General features: G+C 41.9%; 1 protein-coding gene and 1 non-coding gene across 4 annotated transcripts in view; one reads left to right on the top strand and one right to left on the bottom strand.

Annotated features, from left to right (window-relative positions):
• The window catches only part of PROM1 (prominin 1), a 100,884-nt gene that overhangs the window by 37,478 nt on the left and 39,374 nt on the right, over window positions 1–24,032 (bottom strand). For 2 of the 3 annotated variants that reach the window (XM_041753559.1, XM_041753558.1), the window contains exons 3-6: window positions 17,504–17,709; window positions 8,619–8,739; window positions 6,573–6,636; window positions 5,071–5,160 (exon numbers count right to left, since the gene is read on the bottom strand). In XM_041753559.1, coding sequence (XP_041609493.1) covers window positions 5,071–5,160; window positions 6,573–6,636; window positions 8,619–8,739; window positions 17,504–17,709 — 481 coding nt within the window. Of the gene's footprint in view, window positions 1–5,070; window positions 5,161–6,572; window positions 6,637–8,618; window positions 8,740–17,503; window positions 17,710–18,473; window positions 18,595–24,032 lie in introns of those variants that run through there. The other variant, XM_041753560.1, reaches the window with a different exon arrangement.
• Window positions 1,278–1,468, top strand: LOC121490304. The gene has a single exon (XR_005987621.1). It is a non-coding gene; the product is annotated as a U2 spliceosomal RNA (small nuclear RNA).

The following is a 24,032-nucleotide window of genomic DNA, read 5'->3' as shown; positions in this document are numbered from 1 at the left end:
AAGCCACACTTGGGTGTTGCAAGGAAAAGTGTGAATGCCCTTAAAAGTCAGTTTCCCCAACTTTCCCTGGCAACCTCATAAAAACTGAGTGCTAAAGCAGCACGTATATGCACACGCGTGTGCACACACGCATGCACACATGCACACATATGCAATTTAATGCCTCGTGTTGTGGGATCTCCCCTGAGGTCTTATCCCAATTCTGTGATCACCTTGTTATAGCATCTTTAGCAAACTCTTCCACCTCGGGGGGATCTCCTCTGTAAATTGGGAAGCTGGTTCGGTCATCTCTTGGTTACTATGAGAGCTGATAATTCTAGGCCATGTCCTGGCAGGTCTGCTCTTAAGAGGTGCATTGCCTGTGTCACCCAATATGGCACAGCAGCCTAACTTTGATGATTTACCCTGAGACCTGAGGACGCTTCCAGGATTGGATGGTATGACCACTGGCCCCAAATTCTGTCACCTTATCTAGATATGAAATCTTAGCATCTGCTTCAGTCTTTCCTCTTGAATTGTGGTCCAGTCATGTCTTAACAGTATTGGAGATATAATATTTGAGACTCTGTCAGGGAGTCACTCTGGGTGTCAGTTTTTCATCTCTTGCATCTACCTCCCAGAATTATCAGCAAAGCATGGCTCATTTTAGAGGCTCAGTCAATGTCTACTAGAAACAAAGAACAAGGTTGCAGCTAAAAACACACAACAGAATGCAAGAGAGTGTGCCAAAGTACGCCTCCCATCACACAACACACGCTCCACATTTTAATGTAGTCTACCTCTCACAGTCCTTTCCATTTTAAGATAAGGTATTTTAAGGCAAGAGACAAGCAACAACAGCCTAGAATGATGGGTGATAAAATAAACTGATGGCCCAGAATACACGTGTCCATTTAAGCACAGTCTACAGACATCCCGGGTTATGGGTAACTATTTTGTCATGTGCCAAGAAAGACTTGGAGGTAATACACATATATTTTTTTCCAAAGGCTTCAAAGTATTTGATGTCTATAAAATATCTACTGGGTTACAACTCTGGGAGTCATTCCAGACTTAGCAAGATCACATATATTATGTCTCTGAAGTCAGTGGAAAGATATTTCAGATTCTCAATTTTAGTTGATTAACATTTTACCAGCCATAGCACATTTCCTTTGTGGGTCCTGATCTGCAGCTCAAATAAGATTTACACAAATCATTTTGCATGTTTCTGCTCTCTCCAAAGCCACTAAACATGTAAAGCCGCAAAGGATTTTTAGCAAAAATTTTGTCAAAGCATCAATTCTCAGCCTTTTGGCTAAGACCCTAGTATAGGATCTGTTCTTAACAATTTAATATCAGATATGTCCTCTGTCTGAGGACAACACATTAAATAGTTTTTTGGAGTGGGGAGATGGAATGAGAATTTCCTCCATTGGCTCCACACATTGACCTGGTATCCAGTACCTCCAGGAAGGGTGCACCCTTTCAAGGACAAAAAAAAAATTGTCAAAGCAGTTTATTAATCATATTATAAGAAGTTCTGGCAACACCACGGGCTGAACTTTAACTTATTCAGGCTATTTTTTAAAAAAATAAAACTTTAACATTAATGTAGGAAGCACTGAAGCAACAACTAAATCTGTTTTAGTTGTCTTTAATCCAAAAAAAGGTATAATTCAAACATTAAAAATTGGGCAAATCATGGGTTAAAAGTAAAGGTACACAGCAACCACACTGCATCATTCATGTATTTTTGCACAGAATTTAGCATCACATGATTTTGGAGCTGGAGATCTTGGAAGACAAATTTTCCAAATGCCTGGAATCATCCTGTGGCTGTACGAGCTCCTGAACTCTAGAATTCTAACTCCTCCTCCAAAGTTACTCTGTGCTGTCTTGCCATGGACAGTACAGAAGCACCCTACATATTAATACTCAAATGGTGTTCGTACCCAAATACCATCTAGTGTGGACCAGGCTGCACAGGCTTCATAGTCAGACCTGCATCTAAATCCCAACTCCACCATTTCCTGGCTACCTGGTCTTGGTTACTTGATCTCTGAGCCTTACTGCCTTGAGTTGGTAAAACGGAGATGACTGTACTGATCACACAGAACTCTTGTGAGTACTAACAGCATTTAGGAAAAGCACCTGACATGTGGCAGGCCCTCGACACTCAAAAGTTTTCTAAATATTACTTTATGGCTAATGATTTCTATAAATACTTGCTATGGCCTTTGTTGGTTGACATCTCAGAAACCATGTCACCTGACTCCTGTGCTTCAGCAGACCTGTGTTTGGATGACATGTGTCCCACCTCCCATTTGAGGAGTGGGCCCTGGATATCCTCAGCCAGCCCATCTCCCCTGGGTCACACTGGTCCACAGATGGCTGTGGAATCCCAGGTGACCCAACTGGAGAGAAATCTGGTTGAGGAGGAAGAGCAATGTGGCTGGTGTTGGCCCTCTTGCAATTACAAGGGGAGTTTGTGTTAGAATGATACAGGCATTGTAGGGAACAGCTTGGTGGAAAGAATCTCACCACTAGATCAAGCCTTACCTGAAGCCAGTGTTAGTTACAAGAGCAAATAATCCCCTTAGTTGAAAGCCAGATAGAGACAGATTTTCCATATGTGTTGGGGAAATGACACATGATTACTCAAGAGATGCTCTTAAGAGAAGAGCCATAACTGGAGACATTTGATTGTAAAGGTCACAGAGCCAGCCCAACTCATCATTAATCCCTTGGTGAAGTGCAAATACGTGAAACTATAATGAGGGGACATGGAGGATAATCAGCAAGAGTGATGGCGAAGACGTGAGAAGTGCAGGTTCAGTATCTTATGGGAATGATGACTCTCCCAGTGGGCCCCCCACCTCCTTTCACATTCTGTTCCTGTTGGTTGGTTAAATAATTCCTCCTGCTAGCCACAGGACTTGGCAGGGCAGTGAGGGGCTCCTTGACGGTGTTGTCGAACTCCTGAAGCAGCTAAATTTGGAACTGCCATACTCCACTTTCTTGTCGTGTGTGCTATATTTCCTGCTGTTTAAGACACTTAAAGGGTCTTTGGCATTGATATCACAACAATGGCACCTCCAAAAGATCTCTAAGTATCAGAATTATCTGCAAAATTCCCAAAGCAAATGAAAACAGCTATAATCTGATTTGAATAGATAGATATATCCACGAAGCACATGAAGGGCAACTAAAAAAAACCCAAAATCAAATGACTACAGACATAAAGTAAAAGATCAGGAAGCTTGTAAAGTCAAAGGAGTTGCCTAGCAACTGAAGCAGGATGATGAATGAAAGAATACAATCCATTTCTACTCCATAATCAGCGAAGTAACAGTATCCTACACTTAGAAAATTAAGGTAAGGTCTGCCAGCCTTTATTCGTTCAAGAAATGACAATTTGCTCCCGGCCAGACACTGTACTGGGTGTCTCCAGACACAAGCCAGGGGAATTAAGACATGAACAAAATCAACAGGTCTCGTCCTTAAGGAGCTCATTGCCTAATAAAGAGGGGCAATGCTGTAAATACTACAAATGAGCCATATTTTAGAGTCATAAAGTAAGGAACAGAAATCAGGGGGTTGTCGTGCTCTATTATGGGCAAAGGAGGAGATGAGACATGAGGAGAAGCTTGTAGACAACAGAGCACTTCGCTATGGTCTGGTAGGTAGGTGAAATGCTGTCAGAAAGAGCCTGTGGCATTTCAGGCCAAGGAAGCACACCCAATACAAGGGTCTGAGAGAGAATTATGCCTGCAGAGATCTGCAGGAGAATAAACACTGAGATTCATGGCTTGGAAGGAAAGGTTTAGGGGTTAGAGGGTTGAGATGGAAGTGGACTAGAAGGATAGGCAGGGACCGGGTATGGAAGGAAGGAAGGAAGGAAGGAAGGAAGGGAAGAAGGGAGAAAGGAAGGAATGAGGAAAGAAGGAGCTACATGTAAAAATCTAAGAGGAAGGCAGGAGGCATGGGTATTTGCAGTAACATCCCTTCTGTGGGCCTCAGTTTCCTTGCATTGGAAGGACACGGTTGGTGATGAGGAGAACAGGGGCCAGGGAGGTATCTAAGGCATCCATGGCAGAGGACACATCTTCCAGGTGCAGTAGTTCCACTGCTGGGTCAAGGTGAAGAGCAAGGGATGACTAATCAGTTGGTTAAAATTAATTTTACCAACTCCTGGCCTGTTCTGTGTACCATCTATTTTCGTACATCCATCTGAGTCTTTTAACTCTATGGCAGGGAGGAATGCCAAAAGGAACAGGTTTAACTTTCCAGCTTCTACACGAATCCTTTCTTTGTGGACTGTTTTGTCGGGAATCCTGGCTCACGACAGTAAAATTCACAGTGGCAGGTTGACAAATGCGATACGTAGATGAAATTATTCTATCAGATGCTGAACACAGATATCGCCTCAACATTTGGAAGAGCCTAGGAGTCTTATTTTCATTGCAACTGAATATGTTGTTTCTTAAAATCAGCACATCTGCTCCCTTAAATCATCAACAGTGGGTCTGAAGATACCCCTCTATATTCCTCTTTTCTAAAAGTTGTTCTTTCCAATGCGGGGGGCGAGGTAGGAAAGAGTAACCAATAGACATACCCAGAGACCTAAAATTCTCTAGGTTACTCATCTTCTATAGCAAGAGTCGACAACCTTTTTCTGCAAAGGGCTGGAAATATTGTAGGCTTTGTGGGCCACAGGGTCCCTGCTGCAACTGTTCGTAACTCTGTGGTCAGTCACCGTGTGGAAGGAGCCGCAGATGCCAGCTAGCCGGACAAGCACGGCTGCCTTCTGATCACTGTCTTTACAGAAACAGGTGGCAAGCTCCTATCACATTCTGCTGTGATTACTTCAAAGGACTTTTAGACAATTAGTACAACCTCTTTGGCAGAAGCTTTTTTTTTTTTTAAAGAAAACAACAAACCAAACCAAAACACTGCAAGGCTGTGTGTCTCTAACTGGTCTGTTGGCATGCCCACATCTGGGGAACAGAAGAAAGGGGAGCATGATCCTGGGAAGCCAGAGACTTCCAGGGCAAACACTCTTGTGTCCATTCCTAGCACAGGACTTACATTCAGCCATGGCCTTGATGTCATCAAGCACGGGGATCACTTTGGGTCTCAGCTGGTCATGAATTCCGCCTCCTAGCAATGACTTAATATCTAAATTCAAAGAAGCAGAAGGGGTTGTGAGGGTAGGCTCCACAAATTTCCCCTTTTCACCTGCATTTTCCTCCTGCTGCAGGATTTCCTCCCTTGGAAAGCCATCTGTGGTCTCTCCTGCCCCCTTGTCATCCTTGACCTCAAGTAGGTGTTGATTTCTGGGGACATGTCTTCCTGCTATTCAAAGTCCCCCCACCAGCAGTCCTGGGTACAAAGGCAGTCAGCACGGACTGGGTATTTAACGTTATAGGTGCCTCCCCAACCCACCCCACCTCTGCTTTCCGAAAGTTTTTTGTCATCTCTGACAAATTTTTTTTTTTGTCATCTCTGCCTTTATGGAAGAACGAACATTAGGACCAGTTTTCAGTAACATAAAGGATTCTTGCTTTCATGAGGAAAGGAGAAAAGTGAAAACATCTCTCCTTGCTGGTTTTGCAGAGACAGCGAGACTGGTGCCCCCAAGCACCTTCCCTGGGAATCACACCCAGCATGTCAGGGTCGAGCACCAGAGCTCTGTGCTGTCTGTGAGCATCTCCACCTACTGTGTGCATGTTAGCAAGATGTGTCCGATGGTAACCAGAAAGCCTAAGAAGGGTGATTTGGGGGTTATGGGAAGGCTCCAAAAATCTTCCATATAAATTAACGGTAATTGTTTCTTTTCTTTATGCCATTTTGTGTTACAAAAGTATTCACAGGAACGCCCAGCTTTCGGATGGCAGGAAATCTGTACTAGGAACACGATGTTTATAATGTGGAGTCATACCTGCTTGTGTCCCCAATCTCCTTGCAAGACCAGAGTTTTCCAACTATGGCACTATCAGTGTTTTGAGCTGGAATATTATTTCTTGTAGGGGCTGTCCTGTGTGTTGCAAGGTGTTTATAAGCATCTCTGGCCCCCTGACCAACAGATGCCAGTAGCACTGTCCCCAGCTTCACCCGCGGACAACAATGTCTCCAGATGTCACCCAAGGCTGTCTTGAAGGCAAAACAACCCCTGGCTGAGAAGCCCTGAGCAAGAGGCTGTAGACATGCAGGGACCAGAACTAGCCAGCCCTCTATCTCTGAAGCCCACTGGTTTCTCTGGGGAGCCCATTTCTGTCTGTCACCATGGACCCGACAGAGACTCATGTCCTCTGTCACATGGAGAAGGAAAAACAAGCACTGGTGACCACAGAAAAATCAAAAGTATTTTTACAATAAAGGCTGGCTTTTACTCATTGGGTAGCAAGCAGCCAATCTTCTCTAACCTCTGTGACTTTGGGGAATTGTTCTGTTTTGCCTCAAATCTGAGGCAGAAGTTGGCATACTTCCTCACATGGCACATGTTTTATGGGACATGGCCTCAGTGATTTCTAGCCAAAACCAACCAACCAAAAAACAAATGAATTTGAGGCAACTTTAAGTTTACTCACTATCCAGATCTGAGAATGCCTTTTCTTTAGTGCTTGTGTACTGGCTCAGCACATAGTTGATTTGCTAAAAAACAACAACAACAAAAAAAAACATTGCATGAAACTCTTCTAAAGTCCAAAGCCACAATAAAGAGACATTTAACAAAAGCTATTCTGAGTCAGAACATTTTAAAAAGAAAGCAGCTTCTTAGAGATATCTCTATTTTCTGATACCCAGACTTCTTAATAATACTCCAAAACTTATCATCTTAGGAAATATGATGTATAATTTGTCCTGATTCTGAGCATTGGCTCTGTAAAGAGTTGGGGCAGGGCCAGCTTGGCTGGGGACAAATGGGCCCCTCTCCTGATGGGGCCTCTCGTCTTCTAAGCAGCCAGCCAGGGTATTTTCACACCATGGTCTTGGCAGCAGGAGAACAGGAGTGGACACAGTGAGCTTTCTGGAAGCCTGAGGTCAGGGTTAGCACAAGGGCACATCTACTGCATTTTTTTTTTTTTTTTTTTTTTGGTCAAAGCATGTCACAGGCACAGACCAGATTCAAGGGGTTTGAAACACATCCACCTCTTCACAGGAGAGATAAAAAGAATTTGAGGCCATTAGTAATCTACTGCAGTAGGAACCACCATTTTATTCAGTGGCTACTACTGAGCTGGCCCCCAAAGGGGCTGCTTAATCTCCTGTCTTCTGTGGCCCAGTGGACCCGCTTCCCCATCCCCTCCACAGCACTGAGTGCTACCATTTGTTAAATAACTACTGCCAATCTCCTCAGCGAAAATATACATCAGTATTCAAATTTTCATTTTTCCAACTACTAGAGTAAGATTAAATATCTCATTATGTTTGTGGCCAGTCATATTTCCTCTGTAAACTGACTAGTCACTTTTTGCCCATTTTAAAAATACATTTGTTAGACTTCTTCATATATTTTGAACTAGACAAGTTTCCCCAGAAGTCATAATAATTTACTATCCTTCCAAGATTATGAAAGCAATCCCAAAGTTTACCAGCCATTACTACTATATACTTAATGTTGCCAACTTTTTTGGAAAAGGGTTTTACTTTGGAGTCTTCAGAATGGTGGGTAAAAATCATGAATTTTTATTCACAGATTGGGAAAAGGAAACATTTCCCTCTTATAAAGCTATGAATAAAATTAGCTTCTCTAACCTCAAATATCAAAAAAAAAAGCTTGAATTTTTTGCTCTTTCAGTTCCAACCCCATTTTTAAAAACTGCTACAGTATTTAATATGTTTAGTATTGTTTAGAATATAATAAATTTACAAGAGCACATCTCTGTGTGAAAAGACCCATGGAATCTGATGGGGTCTGATTGTAAATTCAACAGGAAGGCATCCTCCTCCACATACTGGTACCCATCAGCTCAGCATCAAGTATTTGGGCTGCTTTCTGCTCAGACACTTTTAAAAACAATATTCTGTACAAGCAAGACACCAACATACTTCTCTGGGATACAGAAAAAATATGCCCTCCAGCCACCCTGTCCCCCTTCTCTCAAAACAACTTCTCTGTGTGTGTTTGTACATAAACGTGTGTGTGTATGCACATGTGTCTACATGTGTGTGCGTATCCCCTTCCCAAGGAATTCTACACATCTATGCAGATATTAGCAAATGGGTGTTTATAAAGCAGAAAACTCTTCTGTAACTTCATGCAAATGATGGGTAATTAACTATCTTGCCAAAGAGAAAGGACGATGGCCCCCAAAGATTTTTGTTTAAAAAAAAAAATCACGAGAACCATAAAATAGTCAAGCAGTTTTATAAGTACTATAATTTTATGTTATACCTTAAAATAAAGTAAAATAAAATGATAAAATAACAACACCAGTTCTAAAATAACCCTTCTGTATGTTTTTGAAAATCACTCATTGGGCCGTTATTTCTCATCTACAGAATTAAAAGGTAGTATCCATCTACACTGATTTCTTGGGTTCCTAGAAGTCCAAATGAGATTCCAAATACATACAGGGATCAGAAAGGCCCCAAACACAAAGTGCCACGGGAGACACAGTTGTGGTTTTTACCGCTGGAGTTCCGATCAGGAGGGTTCTTAAGTCTTTTAAGTTGCTCTCTGCTAGTTTCCGAGTCTTCTCGATCCGGGTCCTCAGGTGGTGGTTTGCCACAAAACCATAGATGATACCCACACTGCAGGAAATGGAAAAGAGAAGGGAGGGCATTTACTATGTGATCTGTGGTCTTCTGGCCAGGCACAGAGAGAGCAGCTCTGCGGGTGCGAGGTGAGCAGGGCTCCCAAGCGGGGGGCCCCCACCCAACCCTCTCCCACTGCCACCGCTTTCCTGCCGAGATCCCATAATCCAACATGTGGGTCACAAAATGAGACTCAGTCCTCTCACAGGAGACACACAACCACTTAAGATATGTTATTCTGGGGATCCCTAGGTGGCTCAGCGGTTTGGTGCCTGCCTTCGATCCAGGGCATGATCCTGGAGTCCCGGGATGGAGTCCCACATCGGGCTCCCTGCGCGGAGCCTGCTTCTCTCTCTCTCTCTCACACACACACACAAATAAATAAAATCTTTTAAAAAAAAGTATGTTGTTCTGCGGAATATGAATCTTATAAATGGAACAATGATCCCACTAAATTGTGGAGGGAACAGAAGGAGCAAAGCTTATGAGGCTGCGTGTGCAACATAGTGCCCTTCCTGCGCACATGCGAATGCAGGTACACACCCTCCTGCCTGGGGCACACACAAACCCACCCCACCCGCATACCTCTGCTCCCTCCTAAGATGACTATCAGGCAAAATACCAAAATGGTAAGAATGGTTTGGGCTTCCCAACATTTTTTGCTCTAATTGTCTTTATTACTTTATCACCCAGGTGGAAAAGAAACATGAGTTACCACTTTAGTATTAAACTGTCACATGGGAAGCTGCAGTAGCATACATACTGTATCATTCTATTTTATATAATGTACAAAATCAAGAAGCCAATGGTGCTAAAAGTCAGTGTTTGTATTTGGAGAGGGGCGGCTATTGACATCATCGCCATGCTCACGTCATGCAAGTTGATGCCTACGTACTTATGATGTGGACACTCTTCTCTAAGTAAAACAACACTATGAAAGGTATCTTGCATGGAAAGTTACTCTACAGGAATATTAAAAAGTGTTCAAGTTTTCAAGCCATCTAAAATGTCTGCAATTAATCATTTTAAGGGCTCTTAATTCTAACTAGTTACTAACAATCCCAACTTAAATTAATTTGATGGGTTAGTTTGTTTTTGCGTCAAAGCCTTCCAACATTAAAACGTTACATTGAAAAACAAAACAAAACAAAACAAAACAAAACAAACAAACAAACAAAAAACACGTTACATTGAAAATTGCTAATTACCAAGGCCCTTCTGGATTTAGCCACTAGATGGCAGCAAGGAATTACCTAACCTGACACAACAGGCTTTAACCTACAGAAGTTAATGACAAAATTGTTCATTTGTAACCATCCAGTGGAAGGTATGGATAGGTTTCTAGAACAAAGGTTTGCAAATAATAGGCCAAATTTGTAGCCAAGTGTCAGTTTTTGCACCCAAAGTCCCATAATCCCTAGCAATGCCTCAGTCTTGGGAAATGGGGATAGTCATTCACCCTATTTATAGTCATGATTCGTTCCAAGCAGCATTGGTTCATTGCTGGTCTCATTTAAAACATATTTTCTCACAGTAGAATTCCATAGGTATATTAAGTTTTCCAAACTGATCCCAAAAAGTCTGTAACATACAATGTTGGACATTTCTTATGGTTAACAAGTCACTGTGGAATGTGTACTAGGGTAGGAACATGAGACACGGGTTATAGCCCCACTGCTACCCCTAACTCACACGGTGGGAGCTTGAAAACGTCACTCTCATTTTGTGAGCTACAGCAGATATTACAAAACTGAAAATTAAATTGGATAAGTACTTCTTGAACTGCAAAGGAGAGGAGGTCCTGGATGTCCACAAGTTCTCTAAGACCATTTTTAAAAGTTTGGGTTCATGCTGATGGAAATTAAAAAAAAAAAAAAAAGAACATTAACAATAGTCTGTGCCATTTGGAATGATCACCTTACAATCCATCTTCACCACCCTTAAGTCTGCACTGGTATTTTTTGAGACAGGTAGCATACCATAAAAATATAGCTATTAAATGATGCGCTCATGCCAAACAAGGCCAAATGACTCAACACAATGTTGGAGTAGTATGAACAGAAGAAGAGAAAAAGTTGGGTTTTAGCAATGCACCTGCAGCTTTGTCATGCCCAATTTCAAATGTTCCATCTCATGATGCGTCGGGGCCACCACCTGAATACACCTGCCCATCACAGCATTTCACGCTGGGGGCCCCTTGCTGTCTTTCTCTCTGCAGCATGACCACAATGCCATTCATCATTTTGTTATAGAAGTCAAAACGAACTTGGAAAACAAACAACAGGTCCAAGTCCACCTGGCTTTCACTGGGCACCCTGGATGGGAGAAGAACCTCCTTGCCTTGAACTCTCAGAGGGCTCTCCCTGAAATTCTGGTGGGCTACTTCTCACTTCATACTTTAATTTGCCCTTATTTCTACCCATGTTTAATTTCCCTAGAAAGGGATGGAAACTGCTTCCTTGTCAGCTTTGGATAAATGATGGGTCTCTTGTCCATGGTGGGTGCTCAGTGAAAGTGACTTAAGGAGTGGGCTTTGTTTCATTTGATCCATTTAGAAGATTAGCCATATGTTTGGAATGCCTAGGTCATAAACTGCCTTTGTTCCTTTATTGAACATCGCATCTTGGCCTTTTGGCTAAGATCAAGTGTTCCTTTACTGAACAAATGCCTTTACTCAAAAGATCATCAATCAGTAAAATGAGTTGCAATACAACTTTGCAATAAAACGTTGAATTTCAATGTGATGTATTTAAAAATACCTACATTTCTGCCAATCAGTTATGGGTCCAATTAAAATGAAAGCATCGATCTTTTTAAAAAAACAAACTGTCCTAAACAGAATTCTGGAATAAAATTCAGCAGCTTCCAAAGCTGATTTTCAGACCCATAACACATTGTAAATCCTATATTTAAATTAAGGATGGCAAATCCAAATGCCTACATAGCCAGGCAGAAAGCACAAGGGGCAAAAGTGTATGGTACGAAAGTCTGCTAGCTGGGAGGTCACAAGTGGGAGTGGGAGCAGGTGCTCTGTCTGGCAGGTGCCACCATGATGTGAGACCAGTATTGTCAGATCTTCCAGTTACTAACAAAAATCTGGAGGTTTGGATTTTTATGTAAAATCATCCCTTTTTAAATATTACCAACTAATTTAAAAAAAGCCTCTAAATACTATGCAAACCAACTGATAGTCTCCATTTGTGATCTCTACTTTAAAACACCTATTTATTTATGCTTTATTTTATTTAGTTATTAGAAAGAGAGAGTGTGTGGGCACAGGTGGAGGAAGGGACAGAGGGAGAGAGAGAGAATCTCAAGCAGGCTCCACACCCTGAGATCAGGACCTGAGCCAAAATCAAGAGTCGGATGCTTAACTGACGGAGCCACCTGGGAGCCCTTTAAAATTCCCATTTAGGGACATCTAGGTGGCTCAATGATTGAGCATCTATCTGCCTTTGGCTCAGGGCGTGATCCCAGGGTCTTGGGATGGTGTACTGCATCAGGCTCCCTGTAGGGGGCCTGTTTCTTCTTCTGCCTGTGTCTCTGCCTCTCTTTCTGTGTTTCTTATGAATAAATAAAATCTCAAAAAAAAAAAAAAAAAACCTCCCACTTGAACACAGAGAATTAAAAAGTTATGTTTTTGGTGCCCTTGATTTACAAAGTCTTTATTACTCAATACGTTTTTTAAGTAAAAAAAAAATCACATGAATTAATGTTTTTGTTTTTGTTTAAACAACCATCAGTCAGCTATTAGAATAGAACACTGAGGGAAATTCTTCTCACCCAAAAAGGAAATAAAATTTCAGTGACTATTAGCAATCTGGCATTTGATGTGTGTTTTTATGCAGTACAATAAAATCTTTTGAAATGTTTAGCCAAAGACAGGAATTTTAATTTTTATGGCATATTAGTTTTACATCTTCTATATTTTATTATGGACAGACCAATTTTATCTCATGTACACTTAAAAGCAAATACTTAAAGCTTTTGAAAAACTAAGATTCAACCTGAAAATCTGTAGCAATTTTTTCCCTACCAATTTCCACTGACTTAATGAAATTAGCCAATAAAAGCCAAATAACTGCTTTCAGCCTATAACTGATCTCTTATTTTGTAAAGACAATTTTCAAATTTTAATTTTAAATAACTATTGCTCTTATTCACATTAAGAAAGTCTCATGATTTTCAAGCATGCTAGCTCAGTTTCTTTTCTAGAACCTTGTGGACTCTAAGCCAGGAATTGACCATCACAATCCTAATAAAAAAAAAAATGAATTTTGAAAGTAGCCATCTTCCTGGCAGAGACTAGGATTCAATTTTCACCACAACAATTGACAAAAGCTGACTTACTGTAATCAGAAACGTAGAAATATACTGGAAAAATAATAGCATGGCTGTTACTTTTTGGTTGTTGTCCACCACCTTTTTGGAATTCTGAAAAATGCAGTGATGACAAAGCACAAAGGAAAGAAAGGAGAGGAAACTTGGCTTTTTCTGGAGTCAGACACATCTGCTTAAACAGTCTACAGCAAGAGATGGAAATTCAATCTTCTGCTGATGGTCAAACAGCCTTACATAAACATATGTCAACGTCTGTGAATTCTAACATTCCACAGCTGCCTTTGGAAAAGCTCAGAGAAAGAACAGGACCACATATATTCCATATATATGAGGGGGCCTTTCTCCTTAACACCTGTGCCTTTCTCAATTAAAAAAAAAAAGATTTAATTTGTTTTAAATTTTAAAAAATGGAAGAAAAATAAGGGTACTCAAGACTAATATAAAAATCAACTTCAGGATTAACTGTTATGCAGTATATAGCCACAAAATGAAGCTGAGACTGATTTAAAAGGCAAGTAAGCTACTTTGGATTTATCAAAGAGTTTTTTAAAAAATCATATCCAAAGATTATTTATCAATTATATCCAATCTCTGCTGAGGTTAGTGTAAGCCAGAGGCTATACCTCCTTTTCTTTCTCTGTCTTCTAGCTTTATTGACATGCTTTTGCCTCTTATTTTTTCTTTTTCTTTTCTTTTCTTTTTTTTTTTTTTAGAGAGTGAAAGCCTGTGCACTGACAAGCAATGTGGGGAGGGACAGAGGGAGAGAGAGAGAAAGTCTTAAGCAGACTTCACACCCAGTGTAAAGCCTGATGCAAGGTGGGGCTCAATCTCATGACCCCAAGATCAGGAGGTGAGCCAAAATCAAGAGTCTGATTCTCAACTGTTCAACTGACTAAGCCACCCAGGTGCCCCTCCCTCTTATTTTATCTAATATGATTTTATGGACATACTTTCTTCTCCTTTCTATCTAACTGTAACGTAAAAATCTTTGCTTTCCCCAGGCCTTCATCTTTTTGGCCGGTTTTGATTACCTGGAAGTAATACAGAGCTACTATTCAACTCATAATGTTGAAAATACTTGCAAATCAATTGTGGTTTCAAAAGAAAGATATCATAATATCTATTCCAAATGTAAAAATGCAAGCCAAGAAGTTTAAACTTCTAATGTGAGCTTAAGGTAAACTAAACAACCTCTAACACTACTTTTTTAGAGCTATTTATGATTCAGATATAAGTTCAGTAGATTATGGAAAGTTTGTTTAAATTTGTCACTTAGCTTCAAATAGATGATCAACTTTGTTTAAATTATATTGAAATTTAAGATGTGGTTTTTACATTAATAAGTTTTACTTGGGTGGAGAAAAATATCTCAACTGAATGTAGAGGAGGCTATAGAGAATCACACCATGTATGTTTTTAAAGAATTTTCTAAACTAAAATATCCCTGGAAGGAAAAAAAAAAAAACCACACATACAACTTATCTAAATGTATTTGATGGATCTGAGTTCTGAAGAATTAAAAAATAACTGTAGCATTCATTTTACATATAAATGAAAGCCGGGTTTATTTCTGACTTTGTAGCTTTATTGTTCACATATTTTAGTACTTTAAACATTTTTTTAAAGACTTTATTTGAGAGAGTATGAGCCAGAGGGACAGAGGGAGAGAGGGAAGCAGACACCCCACTGAGCACAGAGCCCTGCACAGAGCCCTACCTGGGCTCAATCTCAGAACCATGAGATCGTGACCTGAGCCAAGGTCAAATGCTTAACCCATAGAGCCAACCAGGTGCCCACTGGCACTTTAAACATAATGTAAATAATTTAAACAGTTCAGGGTGAAGTACAACATATCTGGCACATAATTACGTATAATGTAAATAAAAGCCCAATTTAAAAATAGAAACTAAATATAGAATGTGTGCTTCATTAAAAAAAATGGAAAGTCGGGATCCCTGGGTGGCGCAGCGGTTTGGCGCCTGCCTTTGGCCCAGGGCGCGATCCTGGAGACCCGGGATTGAATCCCACATCAGGCTCCCAGTGCATGGAGCCTGCTTCTCCCTCTGCCTGTGTCTCTGCCTCTCTCTCTCTCTCTCTCTGTGACTATCATAAATAAATAAAAATTTAAAAAAAAAAATGGAAAGTCTATTATTACATATGTAAACATTTATTTGGGTAAACAAGAAGTTACATGCAACAAAAAATGTTCCTCAAATTATGGCACATGTATTTATGTCAAGTGAAAACTATTAACTTGTTAAATAAGTAATCATGTTAACAAGAAGCCCTCGGGGCAAGTATTTTCAGATGACATTTTGTCACGTGAGCCTCATCTTTGATGTCCAGAGTATGCCTCTAGAGAGGGAGAAGCACAGCTGTCCAAGTCTCTGGATGAATGAAAGATGGAAGTTTTAGTCTTAAAAGAAAAGCACAAGGATCCCTACTGGGTCTGACAGGTCTTTGGACTGCAACTGACACTTTTCTAGTAGCTGGAGAGGAAGTAACCACTCCCACAGCTGGAGGGTCTGTGCATTCCTGAAAATATTTCAAACACAAAGCAGAGAGACAGGGACATCTGAAATTACCATTGACTTGATCTCAAGCTGCTTTTCAGAATTCACCGTACAGGGACAGATTCAAATAATTTACAAAGAGAGAGTGAGGAGATAGAGACAAGAGAAAAAAAAGAAGAAAAAAAAACCCTCCCTGGTGGTCAAACAAGGGTGTGTGAAATTAGCAACCCATTTACTTGGGTCCTGTTAGCACACAGACTGTTAAAGTCTATTAACTATTTTCAGAAAAAGTATATCTTTATTCCAAAAAAATGCCCCGGAATCAGTGGTGATGCACTCGCGTTTTTGCTCTTTGTGGAGATTTTTTTGGTTAAGTTTAATTTTTGGTGCAATTAGTTCAGTAAGTAACACCTGAGCGTATCTCCTATACGGAGATAATTCAAAAGAGACAAAAAGTCTGTCTGCAATGAGAAGTTGATTTCCTTCCTACCCTCCACAACCAGCAAATTTCCTTCCCAGAGGCAACCACTGTTGCCAGGTGGCAAGCCTACCACATATGCTCTATGCAAATATAACCAAGTATTTGTGTCTCTCTCCTTTTTCATTTTTGTCCCAGGGCCTGCTTCTGTCAATTTGTCTCTCCTGGGGACTGTTTCCTATTTTCATGTCTAGAGCTGCCCGGTCCCGTCCAAAAGGTGTATTGTGTTCCGATGAATGATCACCCCAAAGCATGGGTCCTATCAAGACCCTGCTAATGGTTATACTGCAAGAACTTCTTGGATTTCCAGCTAACACTTCAGCTGGTTGGCCAGGTTCAATTGTTTGTTTAATTTTGTTCAATTTATGTTTAATTCTGAATTCTGCTTAAATTCCCTTCCATTGGTTATTTAGCAAAACCTGAGATATCCTACTTATAGCTACCGAGCAAATGCAGTGCTTGGAGAAAACAGCGAGGGGGAGGCTGACTTCCTGTCCTCACTGTCTCTGTGTGTCCTTGACGGCCTAGCATTATTCACATTGTGGGCACTTTATTTCTGTTGCTAAATGTCAGGACATTTCATTGGCTGCATGAATGAGGAGATGCGAAATGATGACCAAATAACCCAACCAAGGGGATCAGTGGTGGAGGGGCAGACGGAGAGGGAGAGACAGAGGCTCCGAAGCAGACACTGCACTAAGTGCAGAGCCGGATGTGGGGCTCGATCTCACAACCCTGAGATCACCACCTGAGCAGAAACCAAGAGTTGGACACTTAATGGACTGCGCCACCCAGGCGCCCCTAAAATGTTACTGTCCTAAAGGCAGTGTACTTCCGATTGGTCAGTCTGTTGGAAAGCTCATGGCAGCAGAAGGAATTGCAGAAGAAACATTCTAAATCATGAAGCGTGTTCTAGGCTTTGGGAGAGGGTAGCAGCGTCACTGCAAATCCAAGAAGGCTGAGTTTATTATTAGAAAGTTAATTCTATTCTACAGTATTCTCACATTCCCCAATTCAGGGACTATACCTATCTTTCAAGATCCCTTTGAATGTACAAATCAACTAGCAAATGCTCTGCCTTCTGCAGGCCGCCTGTCTCCAAACAGCTATTTAAGGAAGGCGCTGCTGTTCTGGGAGGTAAATACTTTTTGCAGGCCAAGATTTATCAGCTTGTCTTCAAGATGAAAAAAAAAAAAAATACCGAAGAGTTGGCTTGGCATGTAAATTAGGGCAGCCTGATTACAACACTAACTTCTATGCATAGTGACATTGTGTTTGAACCATCCTGGACACGCATTTTTTGTTTTCTGTTTTATGAGTGTGTTGTTGTTGTTATTTTGCTTTCAACTCCTGGGTTTAACAGTTACCACATGGGACATTCCTCACCCACCCCAAACACAAATCAGCTGTCCTCCCAGATTCTACTTGCCTTATGAATATACAAATCACCAGGAGGGAGACTGTAAAGTATTTCCTCAGGAAGGCCCCGTTTTTCTTCTGTCGCTGATGCATTTCTCCACCACATTTGTTACAGCAACGACACAGACCAAAGCAAAATCCCACCAGCGGCATCAGAATAACAAAGAGCAGCCCCAGGACAGCACAAATAATAATCCCGATTTCATAGTAGATAATCTGCAAGTCAAACAAAAGAAACAGCATATACTGTAACACAAAATACCAAGTAGCACATTCCATAGCTTGCATGTTTCATTCGTTTTAACCTATTTGCCATCATGAGTTGAATCTTAATGTGTGTGTGTGTGTGTGTTTCCATCTTGATGCTCTCTCTTTTCTTTTTTTCTTTAGAGGGAAGGATAGGGGCAGTAGGAGAGGGAGAGAGAGAATCTTAAGCTGGTTCCACACCTAGTGCATGGAACCCGATGCAGGGCTCCACCTCATGACCTTGAGAACATGATCTCAGCTGATATCAAGAGTGAGGCTCTTAATGGATCAGGCCACCCTGGAGTCTCTTGATGCTCCTTCTTGAAACAGAGGAAGCAGATGTGAATTACCGGAATATGTAACCAACCAGTTACTATCTTCTTTCAACTCACAGTAAAATGTCCAAATGCATGGTCAAGTTGCAAATGGCTTAATTTAAATCCCAAGGCCAATTGGGTTTGTTTTTAAATGGTGTAACAAATTTTGGCAGAAATATTTGCTCTATGAATAATCTACATATCAGGGCACTTTTCACCAGAAAGACAGGACCAATATAAGCTATTAAGGATTCAAAGCAGTTTGGATTGGATCAATTAATGACAAATTCCTAGTTACAAATGAATCTGGAATATATCTAAATCGAGATAAAAGGCTTAGACTTTCTGAGTCAGACAAGTTAATCAGACGCCACTTGCTTTGTTTCCCATTCATATACTGGGAATAATAATACATACCTTGTAAAGTCATTGAGAATATTGCAGATGATGTGTGATCAGTGATAATGGCCAAGTAAAGTATGTGGGCCAGAGCAGACACCTTAATAAGTGGTACCTGCCATGCTGTGCCTGTGAGGCTGGGCTGGGCAGCCTGTGTCTCAGATAGTCCTATGTGCCTAGGGACTAGCATGACTTCTAGATATAACCATGTGACCTAAATATATTTTCATAATCACTGCTGGCTGCATTCTGGGATAAAAAAAATTGATGCAACCAGATGACAAAATTTGAGTTTATTCCAATTCACATGTACAGTTACTTAAATTCTCATAAAGCAGGACATTTTTAATGAATGACAATTACAGATTGGCTGTTTGCAACTAATGGACCAGCTAGCTAGCAATAGATTCTGAAGCCGCGCTGAGCAGAGTAAACACAACACAACTGCTGTTTGAAGGAGTGAATGCGATAGTACTTAGTACTAAGTACTAAGTACTGGTTCTTAGTACTGAACCAGAAGTCAGAAGCCCTGCCTTAAATTCCAGGGGGCTTCTGGTTTCCTATACCAGAATTAGCATTACTGTCATAAATAGTGAGGGTCAGATAATTAAATGATTTAATGTGAAAACAACCAGCCAAGTGCCCAGCACACAGCAAATATTCAATCAATATTAGTTAACTCTGTGGACAAATGCTTCAGAGTATTGAGGTGCACATGGCACTTGAATATTATCTCCTTTGATGTTAAGGATAAAATGCTAAAAAAGAAAAAAGTGGTTGAATTTTGCTGCATTCATCAAGTTCAGGCTCCTGCTTAAACTAAGTTGCACCCCATGGCCACAGAGTCATTACCTGCTGGTGCGTGTAACCCACCCCTGAGAACCCACATCATTGGCCAGTTGAGAAACCAGCCTCAGACACCCCAAACTCTTCTCTATTTCCCTATTATTTCCCAGCAAATGTTCTAAATTATTTACTTTTCAAGGGGTTTAAAATCCTTTCTGAATCCCAGGAGACACTGAACCCAAACCCAGAAGGGAAGGTGTTTTGCAGTTTTAATTGTACTATGTTTAGCTCCAAGTACAAATTTCACGCTTTATATAAAACCTTTGCAATGCTACTGACTCAATATTATGTCAAAATGTCTCAGGAACAGGACATGTCACATCAAGCGTTCCCTTCTGGGCTGAACTCTGGCAAGGGCCTAAATAGTTTTCTGATACACAAGGATCTCCAGAGAGCTTCGTGGATTGTGTTGAGGAGAAGATCAAGACTGAAATTTGCTGAGATGGGTCGCTATTCTTTGGTGAGGTACTAAAACTGAAAGAGAAGATTTAATGATGATTCCATATACAAAAAAATGAAGCAAACCATTGAAAAAACCATCACAATGGAGAGACAGTGAAGAACAGAAAGTTCTGGCAGAAGCATCTCATTACTCGCTGGCTTTAGACAGAGCAAAACAAGAAACAGCAAACAAAGACTTTACCTTCAGAGTCAAGACTACATTTTCTGGCTGTGGAAGTCAAAGCAGTTGAGGAGTTGAAGAGAGTGAGGCAGAGGCAAGCATGCACCAAGAAAACAGAAAAAGTGACATGAGCAATTAACCACAACTGAGAACGTTAATATTCCATACAGAGAAAATCAAGTGAGAGGTGGATCCACACAAGACAGGAACAGAAAACTTGAGTGCTTATAACAGAAACAGCCTTTAGGCAGAGTCAGGTCTGGAATCTACATCTGAACTTGATATTCGGATTTCTTGAAAGGTTCTTATCAATATGCTAATCAATTGTGGACAGGGGAGGAAATTAGAGGGAAAGTTGCACATGCTTTACACACTAACCATGTGGTCTTCACACAATAGAAGATCAGTAGCTGCCTAGAGCCCCAACCAAATGCAACATTTTCCAAAGTGTCCTTTCTAAACTGAGAATCTGATGGCATCATTCTCTTGCTCAACAGCATTCCATGGATTCCCACCATGTTACATTCAAACCTCTTAATGCAGTCGTCTTGTTACTTAATCCTGGCTTCATGTTCTGTTCTTCTTCATGCCCACCATTCTCTTCCTAGGAAGAAGCTTCATGCTCCCCCTTCCTCTCTCTGGCTCACTGGTGCTGCCTCCTCGCCCAGAACATTATTCCCTTCACTCCTCGGTTCATGGAACTCAAGTCTGTCTGGATGTTGCATCCTCCTGAGAATCTGTCTTGATAACCGAGTCTGGGTTTGCTTTCAGGCCTGCTTCATGCTGCCTTGGAGGCCACACCAGTCCTGCATGGAAGGACTGGCTCCCACGGGAGCACTGCCAGAGCTGTGTTGTTCACTCCGGGAGAGTGAGAACTGTGACGTCAAGCTCACCATTCTCTCCCAAGCGCCCACTCCAGGACCTGGCATGCAACAGGTGCCCAATTGGAATCAGGTAAACTGATGAACTGAGGGAGTTCCCGAAATGGTAGTCCAGAGACAGGGCTGGACTGTCCCCCAGTGAATTAGGAAAATGAAGATGCAATGAGTTTCCCATGAAGTGAAATTTGCTCATTTTATCCTTTTGTGGAGAGAGGGAGGTGATATGTATATGAAAGGGGACAGAGTTAATACTGCTGCTATGATGGGTTTTAAATACCATTGTGTGGCAAAATGAAATTAGACGCCTCTCAGTCATTTCCTGGATTACTTTTTTGAAACTCTGGGAAATCTAAAAGTTCGGAAACAATAGCTTTACATGGCAGATTTTCAAGGACGTGAAAGAATGATGTCTGTGATATTACTAATTTTTAAGTTGAGGCATCCAAAATATTGGGGTGGGCAGGTCAGATGTACAGGTCCACAGGATCACATGGGGCATCTTGAATGAACCTGGACTCCCCTCTTGGGTGTGGGCTCTACGGGCTTGTTGCCTCCCAAACTTACTACCATAAGCACCTCACAGGACATGTTAAAAAGACTGGTTTCCATCTCCTCCCCTAGAGTGGGGATCAGGAGATTTGGGTAAAACCAGGAATCTGTCTTTAAACAAAGCTCGGTGTCAAGACTATGATCAGGTGGGTTCGGGAAACCTGCTGTCAGCTCTAAGGGCTGATCGTGATGGGCTGAGGCCAGGCCAGAGCCACCTGTAAACTACAATAATCAGCTGATTCTTTTGTGTTTCATTTTCATATGGAGGGGTCGGTCTGGTCTGATATATTTGATGGGGTACCAATAACTCCCCTGCCTAGTGAAGCTGGGTGCATCTTTTCCTTTCCCCTGTTCATGCTGGTGTCACATAGGTATCAGGTTATTATCATGCAATGCAGCAGTGTGAATCTGGCTGTGCCACTTTGTGTCTGGGATTCCCCTCCAATTAATTATCCATTATTGTCACCCAGGGACCTTTTGACAAATATCAATAATTGGCCAGCCCTGACCAACTACATCAGAATCTCTGGGGACAGGCCTAGGCCTTGTTGCCAATGCTACTCTGAGTTTTTGTTACTTTACTGACAGAACGGGGTAAGCAGAGACCCTATTTTATGTGGTTTTTGCAAAGAGAACAAGAGAAAACAGTGAGAAGCAACACATTTTTTGTCTTATTCTATTCTAAGTGCTTCACGTAAACTATTTAATGTATGTTGAGTTAATACATGTGGAGTGCTTAGACCAGGGTTTCCCAGAGTAATGCTCAATCAGTCATCATTATCACCAGAAATAATAATCAAAACATGTTAGCATGATTCTCATCCCTCAGCTCCAACATGCCTCAGGCAATGATCAGTCACCGACTGCCTGGCACTCCTTGCTCTCTACATGCTTTGGAGAGTCCTAGAAGGTACTTCCCTTAGTTGGAAAGGACAGTGTGCTCTTACAGGCAGCATGCCACATTCCCCCTGGAGGGCAGGAAACAAGGAACTCATTCACTTACCTTTTGCAGACACACAGAATGGGTTCCAAATACCACAGACCCACCTGGAATGATGACCTGCCATTTCCTAAGTGCCAAATTGATAGCCAGTGACTGTTAGCACTGGTGAGGTCATGAGAGGCAGCAGGGAGGAGGCCCAGGCCCAGCACCTGCCCCCAGGGGAAGCTTCAAGAAAGGGAAAGGTAATAATGGTGGGATAACTTGAATGAGGAAGGGGAGATGACCAAGAGGCTGGAGTGGCGAGGGACCATGACCACAAGGAAATGAACCCAGGAGGTCATCACAAAGAAGCTGGCCATTCCTATGGATAAGGATGCACAATATGAAAAGATGGAGGGGGGGGGGGTTGCGGGGAGAGCTGTCCCTTGGGAAGATTTCTAGAGAGCGGGTGGTACCTAGGGATTGCTGGTGGAAGTGATTGTAAACCATCTACCTAAACTGTTCCAAACTATGCATTCTTTGAAGACAGGAATCATGTCCTTTTTTTTTTTTTTTTTCATGTCCTTTAATTTAATGGAGGAGCCACCACTTGACAAGCCAGGCTAGAGGCTCTCTCTGCAGTAAATCCAGGTGAGCTGGGAGGATGGTATGCTGTCTCCCTCGGTTTATCAGTCAGCTGGAGGATTGGAGAGGGATCACCCAAACTCTGATCCCGAGGAACACACCTCAGATGCTCTGCGTGGCTCAGTTTTGTACTGGAGTGTGGGGCTTGGCACACGCTGAGCAAACTGAATGGACAAATTGTCCATGTAGTAGAGACTAACACCACCGGTGGAGATACACTATTCCTACGAGGACCAAATGGCTTAATACTTGCAAAATCATGAACAAGGACACCCACCCCATAGCACGTGGTACAGACACACTAGGAACCTGGGATTATTACAGCCATTACTTGGATTTCCATAGCTTCATCTGCCTGGTCCTCAGCTCTCCTCGTGGCTCCTTATTTCCAAATCCTATTCCCCTCCTGGACCTCCATGTCTGCCAGGCTTCAACTATGTGACTCCGAGGCACAACCAACCCCCAACATCCACGTCTATATCTTTTCCCACAACCTCCCTTCCCCCAATAGAACGTTGGCAGAGTGAAGGCCATACTTTCCCATGTTTGTCCCTGTTCCAGTGTATTGTTCCCCATCAGCCCCCCGGGGGGGAGGGTAAACAAGGATAAAAGGAACACAAAAGAACCAAAAGGAGAAGTATAAAAAAAAATGTCAAGAAGAAGTGGCCAAGGATCTAAGGATCTTAAAGTATTACTTTGAACTTTCAGCTGAAGTGTAAAAAGGAGGCAGTTCTGCAAAAGGCAGTCCTATTTTCCTTCCAAAGCCAGGCCCAGGCCTTGGAACCAGAGGTCTGCTGGATGCTTCCAAACCTCCTTGTGAAGAGAGTTCGCTAAGAGAGCACCCTGCTAGAAGGCCACCCACTCAGCAGCCCAGCTCCACCACCACCTGGGGGCTCACCAGAAGAGAAAATGATGAGCACAGGACACAGAAAGCTGAAAAGCTGCCCCTCAGGGACACTTGCCTGGTCGGACCTGACCTGTGTGACCGTGTGGATTAGACAGCCAGTGTGGGAGGGTGGGCACTGGGCAGTGAAGAGGGTCCTGTTGATACACCCCCATACTCCTCAGGCCTCAAGCACCTCCCTGTGCCTCCTTGAACTTCTAGCTTACTG

This window comes from Vulpes lagopus, chromosome 4 (assembly GCF_018345385.1).
Source record: "Vulpes lagopus strain Blue_001 chromosome 4, ASM1834538v1, whole genome shotgun sequence".
NCBI lineage: Eukaryota > Metazoa > Chordata > Mammalia > Carnivora > Canidae > Vulpes > Vulpes lagopus.
This window is presented reverse-complemented; position numbering and strand designations above follow the sequence as displayed.